The sequence below is a fragment of the Ictalurus furcatus genome, chromosome 21 (genome assembly GCF_023375685.1).
Source record: "Ictalurus furcatus strain D&B chromosome 21, Billie_1.0, whole genome shotgun sequence".
Lineage (NCBI taxonomy): Eukaryota > Metazoa > Chordata > Actinopteri > Siluriformes > Ictaluridae > Ictalurus > Ictalurus furcatus.
This window is the reverse complement of record NC_071275.1, coordinates 18,560,036-18,581,514: the sequence shown is the minus strand read 5'-3', so window position 1 is coordinate 18,581,514 and position 21,479 is coordinate 18,560,036. Positions and strand designations below refer to the sequence as shown.

The following is a 21,479-nucleotide window of genomic DNA, read 5'->3' as shown; positions in this document are numbered from 1 at the left end:
AGTTAAAGTTAACAGAAAGCAAACTAAAGTGAGTAATAGAAGTGTGACTTTCACATCCCATGTTCTTTCCCCTTAACGTTAATTGGCTTTTCACTGGGAGAACTGTATTGCCGTTTGGTTTTGGCTTTTTTTTAAAAAAAAAAAAAAAAAAAAAAAAAAAAAAGCTTGCAAAAATAAAAATAATTGTAGCTCACCTGAAGAAAAAAAAAAAAAATTAAAAAGGAAAGTTTTTTGGTTTTACTTTTCTGCTAGTCGAAGCACGGGGAGAACATGCTAACTCCACGCACACAGATCCGGAGGCGGGAATTGAACCCCCAACCCTGGAGGTGCGAGGCAAATGTGCTAACCGCTGAACCACCGTGCCCCACTAATCTGTATTAATTACCCAAATTAACTAAATGTAGAATTTAATCTCAGACCGTCCTTCTGTAGCGTGTTCATCATCAGGTCCTGAAGTGACGGTAGACGTGCTGTTCTTGATGTCGTGTATTTAGAACGAAATCTGATTATCGACCGTATCGTGTACAGCCAGAGTCTACTTAAATTTACCGCCGAAATCGACTCGGGCTCTAGGAAGCTCAGGAAACGTATAATGGAAATGCGGGTATGAAACGAGGCTTTAAATACACGTACTAATAAGAAACTAATCACGAACAGCTGGATAGAAAGCGTTGACATGACAAAGGGCGGAGACGGGGCAAGAAATGGAAATAACAATTGGGACAATAAGAGCACGGGCTATGCAGATGCTCGGAGGGGATTCGTGACACCCGTATGGTACCGAAGGTCTGTTTTAATGCTAGAGTTAATCAATCTAACTGATCAATAATCACTCTGGAGATTCAGTTCTTGATTAAAACGCTGCTGTAGGGCGTTCACATGGCTTTTATAGTATCAATTCTCAGTTATGCTGGTTTTCCACGGCTCTGTGATTTTTCCCATTTTAAAAAAATCCAGAAAAATAAAAACGTTCCAACCTTCCAGAACCTTCCAGGTTTAAGGAGAGTACAGGAGGGTGTAATAATATTACCAGCTGTGTAGTTGGCAATCGCAAAGAAAGTTAATATTGACGAGTTTGTAATATCTGCGCAAGTCATTCCAGATTTGTCTCTTTGGCTCATCTCGTATTGTATTCGGAAGGAAAAAAAATAATAACGAGACTGCTCTTTTTTGACATACTAGCATACGCCAGTGTTAAATTGCAGGGCTTTTTGGCAGGTTCGCACATCTGGAAATATCATCGAATTGGAGTAAAGACATCACTGGAAATCATGGCGATTAAATCGTTCATATCACACGAGCCTGTCCTCATTGTAGACATGGTAACCCATGGTTATAGCGAGTCTAAAGAATAGCACCTTTTCTAAAACTCAAATACATCTCTGAGATAATATCCAAACTATTACACAGCGCGAATCTAAATCTAATATAATACAGGACAAGAGCCACGATGAAGGAAACAACAACGACAAAAAAGTGTCGAGTGAATAAGTTTGTTTGTTTGTTTGTTTTTAAAGAACAGAAGTCAAAAGAAACAATTTTTTTTTTTTTTTTTTTTTTGGACCTCTCCTCCTTGCCATAAAGTTTATTTTCTCCGATCTCAGATCCTCAAAATGTTCCTTAAGGACAAGTCAATAAAGCGCTATAAATACAAACTGCTTCCTCGCGTCCTCTGGGATTTGCCTAGTGCCAGAAGTTACACGTTCTGCTGAGGCAAACACGGGTCAGGTTCTTTTGCTCCTTAAGCAACCCTTACTTTTTTAAATGTTTTTATTTAAAATAAACAGTAAAAAAAAAAAAACGACGCCTAACTTTTATTGAGGTCGGTCTGTTCTGCATCTGCCCTGGAAACAGAATGCGACTCGAATGCTGCCGCAGCTTTCCTCCGTCCTTTCGGCTTCGTACGAGGACGGCCGATAGGTCAAGATGTGCTCGGGGCACGCATCGTACCTAAAGGGACATCTGCTCCCGTGCTCCAGAGACCGCAGCGTGCTTCACTTAATGCTAATGCGGGAGGACGAGAACGAGGCAGCGACGGTAAATAAATAAACCGTGAGGATAAAATTAGTTGGGGAAAGATTCGGAAGGGTTTGGACGGGATCTGGAACAGGCTTCAGTGTTTCCAGAGATAATTATTCGACTTTGCGTTACGTTTTGTAAAAATAAATGTTGAGGTAAATCATCAAGATCAACAGCACATCACTGCCGAGATATTTTGAAAATGATTTATTTATTTGCTTGTTTATGAATCAGGTGTCCAAGGACGAGGGTCTTGTAAACAAGATTTTTATGTTATTTTTTTTTTAATCCGGGGGCCAAGCACTAAAGGTGCATAGGCACCCTATTGTTGCATTTAGATGAATTGAAGTGCGTACTGAAATGAGAGATTTGACGTAGCTGAATGTCACCGTTCGAGGGTTCCAGAGTCAAAAAAGAAACGTCCCCGGTGCTTTTATTTCTTCCTGAATGGAAATTTAGATTATTTCGATGAACTTTTTGATTATTGTGAAACTGCTTTTAACTTCTTCTGTTGTGTGTTAAAATGTGCATGTGTGTGAGAGTGTGTGAGAGTGTGTGAGAGTGTGTGAGAGTGTGTGAGAGTGTGTGAGAGTGTGTGAGAGACGGACGGACTTGCTTTTAGAGTTTGATTTTTGTGTAAAAGTTTGCATACCCTTCAGATAAAAGTAGAACAACACCAAATACACCAACAGTACATTTAGCGAGTCTGTTTTTCCAGACGTCTCCTACGTCCTCAGTAACGACAGGGTCTATGTTAAGATGTTCAGTAAGGTATTTCTGTTCAAGTCCCCCAGACCTGCTCGAGAACTATTTAAACAGCAGCATCTACATCTACTGCATGAATAAGTCCAAACGGCGAGATGGTGAGAGAACCCGGATCTCTCGAGGCTTATACCGGTTCCCTTAAGTGGAGCAGAGAAAGCAAACTGTATTCTGAAGAGCTATACGTTCGTCTCGGTAGACAGGATGTACTCGGTTAGGGCCGAGAGTCGGCGTGCCATGAGAGTGAGAATATGATGGCGAATTAGAATCTATGTAGATTTGAGATTGGGGTTGCACTCACTCGCACACTCGCATATTCACACACACTGACTCATTCACTCACTCTCATATTCACACACACTCACATATTCACACACACATACTCATTAACTCACATATTCACACACACACACTCACTCACACACTCACATATTCACACATTCACACACTCACATATTCACACACACACACACACACACTCACATATTCACACTTACTCACTCTCATTCACTCACATATTCACACACTCTCTCACTCACATACTCACACTCACTCACACACTCTCACACTCACTCATTCACTCACATATTCACACCCTCACACTCTCATATTCACACACACACTCACATATTCTCACATTCACTCACTCACTCACTCACTCGCTTTCCTTCTCGACATTGTGACTCTGTGTGTGTGTGATATCATTTCTCCCAGTGCTGCTAACACTGTTTGTGTGTGTGTGTGGGTTTGTTTTGTTTGTATGGTGCGCTATTAGCGATCTCTTTCTCCAGGCGATCCCTGGAGTGCTGATGAGGGTAATTAGTGTCTAACCCGTGCGTCGTGGGGGAGTTCAATCTCCCCGCGGCGCCCCCTACAGCTCCGGCTCAGTCACTTCAGCACCGAGCTTTCATCGTTTGTTAAATTTAGTGCACGGGAGGAGGAAACCCCCCCCATGATTCTTTCTTTATTTATTTATTCATTTTTACGACTCATAATTACAGACGGGTTGACATGGCTTTTGTTCTCATGATAGTTCCTCCATGCAGGTCTAATTAAAGCGAAGTGACGACGTGAGCGCTCGAAGGAAGATGTATATAAACACCCAGGCAATCCCCCCCACCCCCCCGCCAACTTTAAAACAGAATGGCAGATGACCCAATCAGCATATGAATCTAGAAAGACTGACCGTTGCGTAGATGTTTTGAACTCTCCGATATTAACTAATGCCCCGCCCACTCAGCCAGCCTCCCTCTCAAGTCTCGATTTTCCCATTTGAAACGTGCACCCTCGCTTTCTGTCAGGGGAAATGGAGAATGTTTTGACTTCCTTCGTTATCTACCAGTGTAGATATGACTTCTTTTTATTGGGAAAGACACTGAAAAATTTTGGCAGGAAAGTGTCATTTTGAGGGGGGAAAAAAAGTTCCTTATTAATGTAGTGTAACTCTACGTTTTCCATCCAAATTGCATATGTAGCCCCTTAGTATAATCACTTAAAATGGGGGAAAAAAAAAAAAAAATGTGAGTTTGTGTTCTTACTTTTGAACCTTTTGTTCATTAAAAATAAATAAATAAATAAATAAATAAATAAATAAACATTCTTAGTGTCCTAATCCGTATCAGGAAGTCTGAAGAGCTGGGATAGATTTTAAGTGAGATATGCTTCCATTACTTGTTGGCTAAACCGTTTCGCTAAATTTGCTGGAAAATTGTGTGAAAATTCACAACAATTTGAATTTGGGACGAAGCCATCGGCTCCACATGCTCAGAACTATTCACAAATGGCATGGAAGCACATTTGACACTTCTGAACGCTGACGTTTTGAACACGCGTTACACTCTTTCACGCTGCTGATCGACAGCTGGCCGCCCCCGGCACCACCGGCTGTGTGGTTGGTGTATTTTAGACTCTTTTCTCTGCACTCCATCTCCCCCCCCACCCCCTCGTGAGGCACCCCGGGGTGGCTGTCACAGTACCGGCACAGCGGCGGCACTTTCCCTTTCCTTTAGCTGTGTTGATGTTCTTCTGAACGGATCCAGCTGTACGCCTCAGTCCTGTCTACTGATCCGGGGAGGAAGTGAGCGATGGAGGGGAAACGGTACCGGATTTTATTTTACTACAATTTCTCTAACATTATATGTAAATGATACAATCTTCCTTTTTTCTAAAAAAAAAAAAAAAACAAACCAAAAAAAAAATGAAAATACAATTCTATCCTGATCCTCTGTCTTTCATTCACACTCTCTCGTGAGTTTTATGCCATTTGTCAGAGCGTTCTGATGCTCAGAGCAGTCTCTGCTGTCTGGACTAATTGCCAGGGTTTTTTTTTTCTATCTCAGGAATTCTCCCGAGATCATTTTTTCAGGTGTTTCAGACTAGGGGGGGTTGGGAGCATGGTCCCCCAAAAGATTTATAAAAAAAAAAAAACCCAAAACACTTTAATGCTCATTTCTAATGACTTTTGTGAACAGAATGTATTAATTAGTGTGGTTGTTGGAGGGTATTTGCTGGGGAGGGGACTCAGGTAGGGTCAGAGATTTAGTCACAAGCTCTTAATACTTTTCATTAGTTAAATATTTATTTGTAAACCCCCCCCCCCCCCCCAATGTATAATGGCCCCTCCTACGTTTAAAAGTTTTCTCAACCTCATCATGTTAAGTTTGTGGTTTTGCTCGTATTTTTTTCCCCCTAATAGTTTACTTTGACTCGTTTCTTCGTAGCTCGTAATGCTGTAGCTTGGGCTGCACAGCTAAAATTGTAAAATGATACAGTGCTATACTGTAGATCAGCTCACTCCAGATATAATGCTCCAGCAAAAACATTTTGGAGTTTGGAGGGAAGACACAATAAGTTAGTGAGCTACACCAAACAATAAAATATACATGGTCGGAACTTATATAGAGCTTTTTTTAACCTTAGCGGTTCTACAAAGCGCTTTATACCGTGTCTCATTCACCCATTCTCACACACACACACCAGTGGTTGCAGAGCTGCCATGCAAGGCGCTAACTTGCCATCGGGAGCAACTCGGGGTTCAATGTCTCGCCCGAGGACACTTCGGCATGTGGAGTCACGTGGGCTGGGAATCGAACCGCCAACCCTACGATTAGTTCACAACCCGCTCTACCACCTGAGCCACTAGTCATTCACTGGTAGCTGAGCTTTTAATTGAGTGTTTCTGTTCCAGAAAAGTTTAAGGATGGTTAATTGCGTTTTTGTTTGTAGGAAAATACCAGTGGTTTGATTAAAAAAAAAAAATGTATATATATTTATTTATTTTTGTTTTGTTTGTTTTGTTTTCGCTCCTCGCCCTGGTTTTGGAGATCTGCTGTTAAGTGCTTTTTACTCTTCTGCGACAGTACATTAGCGCTTCCATGACTGCATGTTAAATGCTCTTACCAGACACACGAAACATTTTTATTTATTTATTTACCCATTTTGGCATCACGTGACCTTTTTGTTATGGTCTACGAACGTTGATACCAGATGCTTCTCATTCCTGATATCGAAGAAGGAGGACATTTTTGTTGCGTTTCGCTGTTCGTGTGCCGGTAAGTGGAGCTGGCGGCGGGCGATAAGTGGGGCATCAGAATCTTTTGTACCATGCCAGCGTGAGCCGAGCAGTTGGGTTTATATGTGTTCGTGAGGAGGCTTTAGCACACAGCCTCTGTGCTAATGAACATCGAGGTGGGAGCTGTTTCCTGTTTTAGAGCTGTAGCTTCTCGGTCCTTAAGGTAAAGTACACGAGAAGCGCAGATGATCATGCCGGCTGTTACGACCGACCACCTGCTGCAACCCCACCTCCCCTCTGCCCCGTCCTCTGCTTCACGGCCTCGAGTGGAGACGGAGGACCAGAAGGTGAATCCTCACGCTTTATTCAAACTAGGATGTTTTGTTTTTTTGTTTTTTTTTTCTACATGAGTTAGCACTGTTATTCAGTGTAGCCTACACATCTCTACATTTCTGAAGAAAGTTTACTTCCTGTGTGTAGAACGATTTACTTGACTTGAAGTATCTCGCCATGAAAATTCTGAAATACTCTCAACAGATTTTGGCAAGATGACCCTTCTAGCTCGTCACTGCAGGGGAAAAATCGTTCTCTTTCATTCACAGTTAATTTTCTTCTTTTGTTGTTTGAGAAGGTCTGTAATATTTATTTTTTTATTTTTTTACCCGGACCATCTGCTTTTCATGCCGTGCCTAATGGGTTCGTTATTTATTTTAAAGTTTTCAATTCAAGCCCTTGAGTTCAATTGAGTTGACTCGCCTTAAATGGACACGCTTTTTACAGCTAGCATGAAAGACCTGTAAAATCGCAGCCATAAACAATAGCAAAGCTTACACTGCAAGTATTCTCTCTGGTCCATTTGGCATTTGAGCTTTTTTTTTTCTCTTTCTCTTTCTCTGGAATGTTCTGAAACAGTAATGGCTGTTTGAGAGCACTGGATTTATACATTTAGTCTTTAGTTGTTTTGTGCTTGAAACTTCGAGACGGTGATTTTTCTTTTTTTTATATTCAGTACATGGTCAGATTTCATCCTTTAGTCTCGACTTGTCTCATCTGGTCCTTTCTGTTCTGTTTTGGTCTGTAGTCTGTTCTCGTCTGAGGTGTAAAGATAGCCTGAGGCCTTGTTTGTCTGGCTGAGGTTAAATGGGTCTGAAGGCCATCCCTGTGGTTAGTCATTGAAGCAGGGAGTGTGTGTGTGTGTGTGTGTGTGTGTGTGTGTGTGTGTGTGTGTGTGTGTGTGTGTGTCAGTGCCAGATCCACACTCTCACTCTCATAAATGATAGAGCGATATCCCATCTTTATCCCTACACGCTGCGGCCTTGTCATCCCTTAAGGCTGAAAGCATCAGCCACTGCCCGCTGTCAGATTGTATTCTTCTTAAAATGTCTTTCGGTGAAACCTCTCGTTTTTTTTTTCTTTCTTTCTCCCCCCCCAATGTAGTCATTAGCCAATTCCTGTCCACCAGCCAGCTCTATCACACCACACCTGCAAACTAGAGAGGGGGAAGGCCAACATGTGCTTTCTCCAACACACACAAGCGTATCTTTTCCGATGCAGCGGTACACACTTGGAGGAAAGCAGCATCACAAACGCAAGCGATTGGCTAATGTCTCTCTGATTGACACAGGGAGAGGGAATAGTGTCATCCTTCCCAGCTAAAGAACATGGCCGATTTTACAGTCTGCTGCCGATGGCTGTGGCGTCGTCGGGATTCGCAACCTCCTCGCGATCTTCTGATGAGAGATTGAACGCGTTTCCGTCGCGCCGTAGATCCTCTTGTTCGACGGCCCATGTTTTAGTCGATGGTAGGAAGGTAATTTACGGAATGCTGTATATATGGGTCAATAAATCATTATTGGGGTCAAGATTCTAGACTGTTACTGAATAACAGAATGAATTCCCAATTACGGAAATGATTTGCATATCAAAGCAAGCCAGGTGTGTTTTTTTTTCTCCCCCCCCCCCTCTTTTTTCAGCCCAACACTAGAACTGATCCATGTCAGAGATCTGCATCGAAATCGCTTTAGCGCCAGTCCTGATGAACAGAGAATGCTGTTAACGCTGTTATCTGACCCCTAAGCTGATGTTCTGTTTAGTAATGTGGCACAGACTTGAGTCTGAAGTGGTTTGATCTGAAGTCAGTGAAAGAAAAATTCAATCCATGTTACCAGGAAAGCCTCTGCTCAGACCAATCAGACAGCAGCTTCGGTCTAGTCTAATGCACCCTAGCGTAGCTAATTTACGTCATGTTGATTTAAGTGGTTGCTAAAGCGAAGAAATAAACAAGTGGAAAGTCGTCGGCTTCTCGTATTGGGCTAGGATCGACTAAACCCAGTGAATTACTTTTTCAATACACACTATGACGTTCTTTCTTTTCTCGTCTGTTCTGTTCCCCTCAGCCATCAGCGTTCTCTCTCTGCTTCCTGAAGTGTACTCTTCTTCATTGTTCTCCGGTTCTTTGCTAACTCTAGACACACACACACACTGTTTCACTGCATAATGAGCCCGCCTGACAACACCAAAAGCGAAAGTCACCTCAGCGCAGGCCTCTTTCCCACTAAAACCTACCGATGTCTTTTTAATAGCGCCAACAGCTGGAGTCAACGGCCATCACGGCTGCTGAGCCTACAATTCCTGAGCGCGCACTTCAGAGTGTGCAGTAACCCACAGTCCATCTGGCTGTCTCATTATTCCCAGAAGAGCGCACGGAGCTAGGACAGCCCGAGCTCCGGAGAGCCGTTCTGAAACGCCGCTTCATCCTGCCACGTATTGTTACGGGCTCTCTGTTGGATCCTTTGCTTCTCATCTCATTCCAACAGCCCATTTCTGGCTCGTATTCTGCTGGAGGATAATGGGATTGGTCCGCGGCAGTGCTCTGCGGAGGCACGTCGGCGTGTTTGACATCACGTTTAATCGAGCGTCGTAAGCAGCGGTGATAAATAGCGGCGGTGTTTTCTTGTTTGGCCGAGATGTAGCAGATGTAGCCCGGAATTTACTAGCTTTGACCCCTCTCGTGTAATATTTTTCTGCAACGTGGTTCGTCCATAAACTTTAGATAGGAGTGGAAAAATAGGTTCTTATTGATCTTCTGAATTAATCAATCTGTTTGCATGTGCAGCTGGTGAGAGTGAGCCCCAGAAGATGGCTGAACCTTCAGGAGTACCAGAGCAAGAAGCTGATGCAGGAGTGTGGCGTGGCCGTCCAGCGCTTTTTTGTTGCCGACACTGCTGCCGAGGCCCTGGAGGCTGCCAAAAGGCTAAGTAAGTAGCACAAAAACAGTGAATGATGCCACCTTATTCAGCCCTATGCACGTGTATGCTAAGAACCACATGATGCTCATGCTGGTGCTGGTTCAAGTGGATCTTTTTAAAGGCCCGGGTTTCCACCAAACCGTTGTTTGGGTTTCCTAATGCATGGTGCGAAAATGAGCCCAGAATATGGCGCCGCTTTGAGCTGAACCTGAATGGGTAACTGGCTCCAGCAACAGAGCAGGAGAATTTCAGTAGCCTAGAGACCCCTCTCCAACCCATACTATACTCGATGGCTAGAGCTTAGCATTTCCATTAGGCACTGTTAATTCTTGTAATTAAGAGATTTGCTGCGTTAGCATGGAAGCATGGCTAAGTCATTAATGTTCTTGGCAGTCCTAGTATTAAATGTATGCAAACGTATTCGCTTAATCGTCCTTGTACCCGTTGTCTGCTATATCGTTTGTAACTCACTTTTATACATATGCGCTCACATACTTGTGCTCTGAAGTGCATCCAGCTTTCCTGTGAGCACTGTTTTGCCAACCAAGCCTGATGTTGTCTGTCAAAAGGTCTGCGATCCTTTCACAGTGGCCAAAAATCATTAACCGGAAATAAACGGCGGTTCGCTACAGCCACTCTGTCTAAGCTATGCGGGTGCGTAGCTCGCATAGCCTGGCCTCTTTCCACAAGCTGATCCGTCAGCTGTTGCTTTCGGCTTTCTAATCTGCCCTTTATCTCGACGCTCGCGGTAGGCCTTAGTGCAGTCTGCCACGCGCACACTCGGTCGGCTAGAACAGTGCAGAACAGCTTTGAAGCGAAAACCAGTCCTACCGACGTCGCCTCGTTTGTTCTCCGCGCGTATCGTCGCTTGTATAAGTGAGGTCACGTCGCCGTGTCGGGTCACACGTGGCAGCCATGTCGGAGCAGATTTTCAGGACGCGCTCCATTAGGATTTTGTCATAGGCACTATAATCTCACTTTCCATCTAAGCGCACACTCTGCTACACAGCGGGTCTCCGTGGGCCGAGGTGACCAAGCGAGACGCAAATGGATTTCTGTCAGCGAGATGCGGCGGCGAGCTTTTTCCCTCCGAGACATGCCGGACACGCACTCCCTCCGCTCTCTTCGACGGACCCAGTTTTACCCATGCTGCAATGCAGCTGACGACTCAATTGGAAACGCTTGCTCGTACACCCGGTCACTTTCAGACACACAGCAAAGATGCTTCAGTAGGCTATGATTTATTGCAGTTGCAACTTTAGGGAGTCTAAATCCGCACCGTATGGAGAGGTTAAAAAATATAGTGGAACATTTTATGGTATGAGGTGACGCTCTTTTCCTGAGGACGGCCTGTTCTTAAGGATAGAAACTTTTTCTTCTTCTTTCTTTTTATTTATTTATTTATTTATTTTTTTATAAACCTTTTTTTTGTATTACCATTCCGAGGGGAAAAAAAAAAAAACTGGGAGAAAAGTGGAACAAAGAACTGTCAGGATCTGAAAGTTCGCATCCGAAATGCCAAAACTTGGACCAGTGACTTGAAGTTACCTGCTTTATTTGCTGACAGGCTGCAGGCTTCGATGCTAATGAAGGCAAGTCGGAAGACCGTTTTGCGTTTGACTTTTAAACAGCCTCTCTATGGTGTTAAGTGACCTAACTGTCAAAGAGGCAAACCTCATGCCGCCTTCATCAGTCACAGGTTTGATATTCTGCAGCGTTGGCACATAAGCACACGTACGCCGACTAAAAAACATAGCCGGTGTATGTGATTGGAAGATGAAGTGGGCTGAGATGTAGTAAATGAAATCGGCTACAGAAGACATCCTGTGAATGTTTCAGTAGTGACTCGATGTCTGTCATAATTTTTATTATTTTTTTCTTTCTTTCCCCCAATGATGCTTTGTGCAAATGAGAAAAGGTTTCATGTTTTTCTACCAAAACTCGCATTGAAATTGTCTGGTTGTTTTATTTATTTATTTTTTTATACACATGCGCTGGATTCTATAATAAAACACTCCTATATGAGATGGATTGTAACCCCAGTGTGCCCCTGCCATCTTTTTTTTGAGAAAGCATCTAATGAAGACAAATTCGTGTTTTCCTCAGCTCTCCCGTCTAAGCCATACTCTTGTTTTCTCCAGCCAATGAGCAAACTCTATTATTTTGGCCTCCACCTCGTACCGCTGTCTGGGTTGACACGTGTGTCTGCTGGCTACAATGTGATGGATTTTCCTCTTAGAATGTTCCAGATCAGTCCGTGTGGATTTCATGAGGAAGTCTGTGTCCACCAGGGACGGATGCTGAGCGACTGGGGAAAAATATTTGACCGTGACTTATTCATCCTTTTTTTTGGGGGGGGGGGGGGGGGGTCGGGGTGTTGTCTTCATCCAAATAATTCCGCTTATCTGTTCTTTACTCCAAAGGGAGATTCCTGATTTTGATAGTGTTCAAGGAATTTGCTTAAAGAAAACCGGTGGCATGTTGAGCTGACAAAGCTGTGTAGATAGGAGTTGTTTGTGGAAGTTTTAATGTCGATCTGATAAATTTAGATGATCGCTATCATTATTTTCCATCTGAATCATCTCGACTTTGTTCTCTTTAAGCTTTTTGCCTTTTCTTTTTTTTTCTTTCCCTCCTTGCTTGTTGACGCCACATTGAGAGGCAGGCAGTCCTCCTTCTTTTCATTAAGGGCCTGAGAAGGACGGAAGTCCTACAATTCCCACACCACAAGACCAAACCATGTGAATTCATTTATGCCGGGTATGAATATTCAGAGTAAACACTGCCGCTTCATTCACGGCAGTCAAATCTCCTGTGTGCTTATTAGCGAAGTGGCTGAGTTTGATATGACTAAGACCTGTCTTGATTTTCTCCTGAAAGGAGATGGGTTGGAAGTACACTCTTCAGTACCTTCAGTGTGTCTACTTTTAACTCCTTTATTCGTGCTGCTTCAAGAATTTGTGGTCTGCAAGTGATGAGAATGGTTTCATGTTTTCCCCAAGAGAACTCTGAAGAACGTTTGATTAAGTTGATTTAGCAATAATTTGTTGTCCCAGTGTTCACTGTGTTTCTTTCCTTTTACAGGGGATGAGATTGTTTCACTGATCAGTATCTACATTTCAAATCGGCTCAAAATCATTTTCCTCTCTAGAATTTAGTCTAATCGCTGATGTGATCTGGACCACGCTGAGGGCAATTTCATTGACAAATTGTGGAATTTCGGACGTACTATTTTTAATTCCAATCTTCTGCACTGATTCTTTCAGATATACACTTATTTTTCCATCACAAGTAATCATTTTGGTGCATGTCGGAGAAGGGGTTCAGTCGGAGCTGGAGCATGCAGGGACAGTCTTTAGGACGGTCTTGGTTGCGGATTTGGGGCCATTCTTGGGGCTGGTCTTGGGAGCAGATTTGGGGCTGGTTTGGTAGCGGATTTGGGGCCAGTCTTGTGGCTGGTCTTGGGAGCAGATATTTGGCTGGTCTTGGTAGTGGATTTTGGGCCACTCTTGGGGCTGGTCTTGGGAGCAGATATGGGGCTGGTCTTGGTAGCGGATTTTGGGCCAGTCTTGGGGCTGGTCTTGGTAGCGGATTTTGGGCCAGTCTTGGGGCTGGTCTTGGGAGCAGATTTGGGGCTGGTCTTGGTAGCGGATTTTGGGCCAGTCTTGGGGCTGGTCTTGGTAGCGGATTTTGGGCCAGTCTTGGGGCTGGTCTTGGGAGCAGATTTGGGGCTGGTCTTGGTAGCGGATTTTGGGCCAGTCTTGGGGCTGGTCTTGGTAGCGGATTTTGGGCCAGTCTTGGGGCTGGTCTTGGAAGCGGATTTTGGAACGGTCTTGTGTACACTTTTGGGAGTGGATTTGGGGCCAGTCTTGGCGATGGTCTTGGGAGCGGATTTGGGAATGGTCTTGGGAGCAGATTTGGTGACGGTCTTGGGGATGGATTTGGGAGCGGATTTGGGGATGGTCTTGGGCATGCCAGGGATGGGCACACACAGTTCTTTAGTTTAGGTAATGCGTCTAATTTGGATTGGGGATTCAAATATCATCTGCACAAAAATGTTGATTTGGTGTTGCTGCAGCTGCCTAGGTTTCATTGTAGAGGCCACTCAGGTGCTTGTTCAATCCTTTGTCATGTAAAGATTGGTCTACAGCAACTCTCTCCTGGAACTCTTTCCATGTGTGGCATCAGACCCCTCAAACTGATCAGGAATGCAGCTGCATTGCTTGTTTTCAGTCTCCCAAAGTTCTTGCACATCACCCAATTCCTTCCAGTGGCTTCCTCTCTGATTTACAAAAACTCATGTTTGCCTACGTACCAGATGTTGTAACGCATTCTTTATGAGCCCCAAGCCCAACTTGATTTGACCCACCATCTTTGCCAAAGGGAAACAAGGTGGTCAAATGAACTTCTCCTTTCTGTCCAATCTGTCTCTGATTGTCTTCAAACAAAGACTGAAGACTGACCTCTTTTTACTATTACTCTTTACTAACTTCTACCCAACAGGCTTATAGCTTAATGGTATTCTTAGACTCTGGCCTGATTGAAATAGAATGAGGATATAGTTTCAGTGATGCCTACAATGCACTCTCTGGGTAACGCTGTGTGCCAAATGCTGTAAATTTAAACGACTGTAAATGAGTCCTGACTTAAGTGAGAACGAGTAGTCATGAAGGTTACGCAATCAGCTGGCTTGGCCCCATCATCATTGAATGTTCCTATCTTGATCACGTTGTGATTCGGAGAGCTCTGCGATTCAGCTAGCTTGGCCCATTTGTGGCGCAGTTTGTTAGCTCCATTCTGTGCTTTTCATAGTGCTTTCAGCTGCCAGTGTCCAAGATTGGCTGTGGAGTCAGTAACCCTGTTCCTTAGAGATGCTCAAAACAACCCTGCTCTGCTCCCTTGCCTCTTGCTTCAGGCTTCTTCTCGACATGAGCTGTTGTGGACCATATGTCTTTTTCTGAACTTACCATGTCCGAACCATCTGCCTCATTCTCTCTCTCTCTTTTTTTTTTTTTTTGAGTGTCTGCGACCAAGCGTGAAGAGACTCTCAGTTTCTGAACAATCGTGTTTAACAGATTGGCACAAATGACCTGCTTCAACCCTCACACTTTTTTGCCCGTTAGTCTGGTTTTGTGTGTGTGTGTGTGTGTGTGTATATGTAAATAATATAATACCATACACATGTCATGTTGTGTGTTCTGTTTGTTTGTCATGTCCTGTTGTTCATTGCGGAGATGAGCTTTGATCGTCATGCCAATTACTCTAATGCAAGATAAAAGGGATTTCAAGTGTTTTTGCAGTGTTTTTGCAATGTTTGCTGATTGATGGTTGCCACTATGATTATTTTCCACCCAAGTTCCTTTACTGTTTTTTGGACACACTGGTTTTCAGACAAAAGCTGAATGATATATAAATGAATGCCAAAAACAAGTGATTCTGCTATGTTATTGGTGGCATTTAATTTTGCTGGTATGGTGTGCCTCTCAGAAGGAAGCATCACTGCAGATCAACACAGGTGTCTTCTGATTTAATCACCGTTATCCTGATGGGTGTGGTCTCTTCCAGGATGACCCCACCTTTATCCACATGGGACGATGGCTCACTTAATGGTTTTCTCGAGGCTGAAAATGGAACGGACTCGAACCAGATCTCACCCCTTTTGAACACTTGGGGAGATTTCGGAACGGTGCGTCAGACAGCGCTTCTGCTACCGCTGTCGAAATATCTCTTGGCTGAACGGTGTTGATATCTCCAGTACAGTTCCGCAGACTTGTAAAATCGATGCCGAGGAGCATCGATGCTGTTGCGATGACTCGTGGTGGCCCGACACCTTGCTAAGAAACGTTTTCGTTTCTTTGCCCGATATCTCTCTGACACACGAGCCTCTTCTATACCTCTAAATACCTGTATGGAGACACTTTTTTTTTTTTTTTTTTTTTTTTTTAAATCCGAATGGAATGCAACCTCGTAAAATGACACGCACGCACCAAGCACATAATAATAATAATAATAATAATAAAAAAAAAAACCCTCTCTCTTTATGAATCATAAAGAACTGTAATTGGCCTGGTGATTTGTGCCTCCATGGTGGAACAATAGCAAAGGCTTTCAAATGATTCTGCAAATCCATTCGTGGCGGGAACACAAGCTGCATTTCGCACAGCTCACAAATCAAAATGTAATTTGGCCTTCCTGACGGCTCCTCTGGATTGGCATTACCCACGATGCATTATGGCTCGCTGCGCCTCCGTATCCCTTTGCTGCTTGGGCACGAGCTACGATGCCATTACTTCGCTAATGCACGCTCCAAATTGCTTGTTTTATTAGAGCCATTCTACGCTCCATTGAGCGCTAAATTTGTACGAAAAATGCAGCATTATTATTATTTTTTTTTCCCCCTCCCACCAAATTCGTTTCAGATCTTGTTTCCCTTGTGTGTGTGTGTGTGTGTGTGTGTGCATGCATGCGTGCAAATTGAGTGCACTGTGCCCATCGACAGAGCGAGATTTAGCATGCAGATGATTGGTCTGAAATGTTGAAACAGGCAGTGAAGTCCGGCGAACCCCGTACACACGCTCTTCAGTGATTGGTTAGTCAGTTTCCCAAGTGGCAAGTTAAATCACTGTGACTGAAATGGCTCTTTTCTGGTTGTAATAGAGTTCTGTTAATGTAACTTCTGTTGTTTTACATCGTCTCGTTTAGGAGATGAAAGATCTGACGATTTTTTTTTTTTTTCCTCCTGCCGTTGGAATTATGGGAGTACACTGCTTCTATATTTACATTTATTTATTGACACGCCTTTTTAATATGGGTGGATGGGAGGTATGATGTGAGGGAGGGTAGAACGTGAGTGCTTGTCATTTATTTATTTATTTATTTATTTATTTATTTTGTGCGTGTGTTTTGTGTGTAAAATGATATTAACTGTCACTTTCTCCACACGTGAGTCGTCGTCTTTTGTTGCGTGCTTGCGTACACGTTAAACGCACCTGCAATTTCGCTGTCTTTTGACAATGACGGTAAACCTCAAAAGCCTTGCCCGGTAGGCTAGCTAATAATAGTACAGTCTTGGTGTGTAACTCTGTTCTTCTATCTGGATCTCCTTGCTTTGTGATTTTGTTGTCCTCGTATAAGACGCCATCAAACCCTTTTCATAGAGCATCTCCTAGACGAAGAGCAGTGAGGCTTGATATTTATTTATTTTCTTACCTTTTAATTGCGTTCGATATGGAAGAGTATACTGTACATAAGTTGCTTTTTCCTTGTGTTTTGCGTACGAGTCGTGTTAAGTCGAAGGTGTGTGTGTGTGTGTTTGTTCTGTTAGGTGTTTGCGCACGAGCTGCATTAATCGAGCAGATTGGGAGCCGGGTCAGGATGTTGATGGACACGGACATGCAGACTGACAGCTTGAGGAGTGTTTAAGGGGCAAGATTGAAGGAGCAAGACACATGTATACACACACACACACACACATACACACACACACGCTGAGAATGTACTCTACACTAGCAGAATGGTACACTCTTACCTCCAATACATGGGTGCTGTAATGACTGTTGAGAGCTGCTGCTGTGGAAGGGAGTTTTTTTCTCCCCCCCTTAAATTAGCCCCCCTCTTTTGGCCTGGAGTCAGTTCAATCTCCTTCTCTGTATGTATGTTTACCCTGGAAATAAACCACAGCGCAGGCAATCTGTATAAATGCTGGACGATATCGTGACTATAATATTGATATTCTGACGTTAACGTTCCAAAATGATTCTTTTCAGGTTTGAATCGTTTATTTTTGTAGACATTACTTGAAAAGTATTAATCAAAATAAGTGTGTGTGTGTTTTTTTTTTTTTTTTTTTCTTCCCCACATTCATGCTGTTAGATGGTTGGTGTTTTTCTTATATATTGAGATATCATGGTTTGTTTTTTTGTGTCATGTTTCCCGACACTGTCTGTATCAGGCTCTCGTTGATCCTCAGAAAGTGATGGGAAAGTGAAATGAGAAGGATTCTATTTTTAAACTCATGAAATAGAGTTTATACCAGTTCCTCGGATGTCTTGTTGTTTTTGTAGTATTTGACTGAATCTGAGCCGAAGGTAGGTCTGTACACTTGGGACATCATCCTGCTGCTTCTATCAGCAGTCACATCATCATTAAACACCAGTGGCCCAAATCCGCTGGTTAGCCATACGTGCCCATGCCATAACACTGCCTCCACATGATAAGACAGAGATGACAGATGATCTCTTCTCTTCTCTTCCCATCATTCTGGTACAAGTTAATCTGGCATCAGTACTGTTCTAGCAGAGTCTGACCTGGCCTAACTTAAGTGTTACCAGCGGTTTGCATCTTGAGGTGAACCATCTGTATTTACCTTCACGAAGGTGTGTCTCGATTGTAGACTTTGTCAACGATACGTCTATCTCCTCGAGAGTATTCTGGACCTGGCTAGATGTTGAAGCGGTTTTTCTTCACCAAGGAAAGAATTCTGCGATCGTCCAGTTTGGTCGTCTTCCGTGGTCTTCCATGCCTTTTAGTGTTGCTGAGCTCACCAGTGCGTTCCTTCGTTTTAAGAATGTACCAAATTGTTGACTTGGCCAGTCCTAAATTTCCTGCTGTCTCTCTGATCGACTATTGGGTTTTTTGTTTGCAGCCTAATGATGGCCTCCTTTAATATTGAGAGTTCCCATGAACAGCTACCAAATGCAAATTCAGCTCCTGGAATCAACTCCAGACCTTTTCATGTCCTTCATTTGTCGTGACATAATGAGGAAAGAGGCCACACCTGGCCATAAAACTTGCTCGTCAATCAAATTGTCCAATTTTGTTTTGAGCCTGTGAGCGTTGAGCTTCTGATCACTTGGCAACAGAAGCTTGGAGAGTCTGTGAGTAGCGGAATAGCCTCTGAGCTCTAAATAACACCGTTTGCAGGTCTCTTTAAAGTTTTTGTTTGGTTCCTGTACTCTTGCTCATCGAAACGGACCGAGCGTGTATATAAAAGGGCGGTGGAAACTGGAGATAACCTCACGTTAAAAGCTGATTCTGGACTTCATTTCAAATCCAATGTGGTGGAACACAGAGCCTACAAAGTGCGTTATTTGTGATAGGTACTTTACAGAGCTGACACGTTTCTCTCGGTTCACTCCAGAATATTTCTCTACTCGCCCAGGGGGAAAAAAGACTTATTATTATTATTATTATTATTATTATTACTATTATTATTAACAATCCAAAAATTCAGCATTTTTCACGTAAATGCTTAGATTCCTAAGGATGATGTTGTACTTTGGGTTTTCCTCTGCTCCCCCCCTTTCAATTTCCACATACTCCCTCACTTCTGCCAGTCGTCACACCCACACACACACACACACAAACATATGGCTCTGCGAGAGCTCTCAGGTTTGAGGTTAACACCACACACACATACCTGAGGCCATTTTTCAGGCCTTGTCCGAAGAGATGTGATTTCCTGCCGAGTTTCAGCAGAGACGCCACGCAAGACAAATGGAGGTGTACCGAATTGCTTAATATAGACTTTTTTTATTATTTATTTTTTTGTCGGAGCTGTCGGAGCTGTCGGAGACTGAGATAGCGTGTGTAAGCGTAGGAGAGCGCCGGTAATCCATGTGATACCTCCGCTTGGCCCTCGTCCTCCGTCAACTTGGAGAGAAGATACCGGAGTGTGTGGAGAGTTTATTACACTTCTGAGTATTTAAAATCCTGCAAGGCTCATTAGCAGTATCGCAGGAGAACAGCTGATCCGGGGTCAGGGGTCAACACGGTACAAAAAAAGCCTGCTCCAGGATGACCGATTTAATCTCACTTACTAGTGATTTGATCGTGTTAAAACTGAGCGATTTAAAGCGATAATTAGAAGCAGCAGTTAATAGTCGATTAAAAAAGTTTTTTATTTTAAAAGTAAGTAAATAAAGATGGTGTTGTTCATGTTGTTATAATTGTCAGAGATTAGTTAGAACCCTGCTGGAAAAACAACCAAAAAAACCAATAGAAACCCTCATAGAATTCGAATGGGTTTAATGTTTATAATGGGAATGGTATTGGTTTTAATGGAAACTGTAATAGTCCCTGTGGGGTTCTACTGGTATGTTTTGTCTAGCGGATACCATTAAGGACCGGTAACGGTAATGGTTTTAGTGTTTAGGTAGTCGTTTGTAATGGTATTTGTACTGGAAAACATTAGAATTTCTGTAATGTATTATTCATTGTGTATATACAGCATACTTTTCTATTTTTTTTTTTTATACGTTGTTACAATACGATGATGATGATGATGATGATGATTATTTTTCTTTGCAAATGTATTATTTATGAGAACTGAGTAAGTTAGCTAATGCTAGAGGATTCAAAAGTAATCAAAATCAAACAAAACTATTTACTGAATGAGTGAGTAGTTAAATAAAATATTTAATGGTAATTTCACCTCGCAATCGACCTTGATGGTTGGTTTAATATTAATTACCGTAAGTAAATGTAGAATTATTATATTTTATGAATGTTTTAGGCGTAGTATAATACGATGTATTAATACGTATATTAAATATTCGACTTGCTAACATTTAACACGTTTGATTTTGTCTGAATAATTTCTTTATAGCTAACTTTTCTTTCTGTTTTAAAATAAATAAATAAATAAATAATCCTGCTACAAATATAGAGGATATACTTCAGTTAGGTACTTGATCCTGCACCTCAATTAGTCCCCCACCCCCACCCCCCGAATTTTATTTCAACCTCCAAGATGAGTCGGCAGCCGAAGCGTCCTCGATGTTCAAGCCTGGGAGGAAAAAGTCGTTTTTTGACACTAGACTTGTTTATAATGGGGGTGTTTTTCGAGTTGAATTTAATCCTGCTGTGTAGTGCAGCGGGTTTCTGCCCTCACTACAGTGAGCTGCAGTCGAAGTCTTTTCCTGATGAAATTCTCTGAAACGTGAATAAACGAAAATGGCATCATAGTCCATTAAAATGTTCTCACGTTGGCTCGCACGTTCGTATGCTCTTCACTCGTACTACCAGAGCTCTTGCACGTTATTGTTTTTTTTGTTTTGCTTCGTCTGTAGAACAGGCTCGAATTTTCCAGCTTTGACACACAGCACACAGACGTGTTTTCTGTAAGAGCGTGGGTCTTTAAAAGCACGTCTGTCACGGACAGTGACACTTTGCTGGAGATTGTTACAGCGAGCAGGTGGACAGGTATAACAAGGCCTCAGCTGTCAGTTCCACAGCAACAGTTTCAGTTAAGAAACCCCACAGACACAGATATACCACTCAGTCCTATTTATCAAGCCGTGTGTGTGTGTGTGTGTGTGTGTGTGTGTGTGTGTGTGTGTGTGTGTTTCTTGAACTGAACAGCATCATTAGGCTCTCTCCGTCTTGTTTCCTACTCTGTGGCTCCTAGTGCAGCCAGCGAGCTCAGAGGATCAGACGGGTCAGGCATTCAGGCTCCAACCGCTGTCTGTTTCCTGTCATCCACCAGCAAATTACACATATATACACACACACACGGGCTGACTGATGATCAAGATGAAAAGCAGCAGGGTTCAAGAGCGCCGCTCTCCAAGATTTCACACACCTCAACACCCAGCCGAACTGAACAAACAAGGCTTTTGAACTACAACAAACCATCTTTCAACACTCCGGGGGGGGGGGGCATTCCGAAATATCGCGTACATCGATATTTCATATCACGTAATATCGCTGCCTTCTTCCATCCACCCACTCACACACACATCTGTCCATCTGTCTATCATCCATATAACCGTTCACTCATCCATTTGTCATTTTATTCCATCTGTCTATCCATCCATCCATCTATGGACTTTTCCACACTCACCTATTCCATCCCATCCATGCATCCACTCACCAAGCCATCCATCCATCCATCCATTCATCTGTCTGTCCATCCATCTATCATCCATCCAACCACTCAC

At 43.1% G+C, this 21,479-nt stretch overlaps 1 protein-coding gene across 1 annotated transcript in view; it reads left to right on the top strand.

Moving 5' to 3' along the window:
• suclg2 (succinate-CoA ligase GDP-forming subunit beta) overlaps positions 1-21,479 on the top strand; it is an 89,951-nt gene that overhangs the window by 11,873 nt on the left and 56,599 nt on the right. The window contains exon 2 of the mRNA XM_053652421.1: positions 9,408-9,549. Coding sequence (XP_053508396.1) covers positions 9,408-9,549 — 142 coding nt within the window. The remainder of the gene's footprint in view (positions 1-9,407; positions 9,550-21,479) is intronic.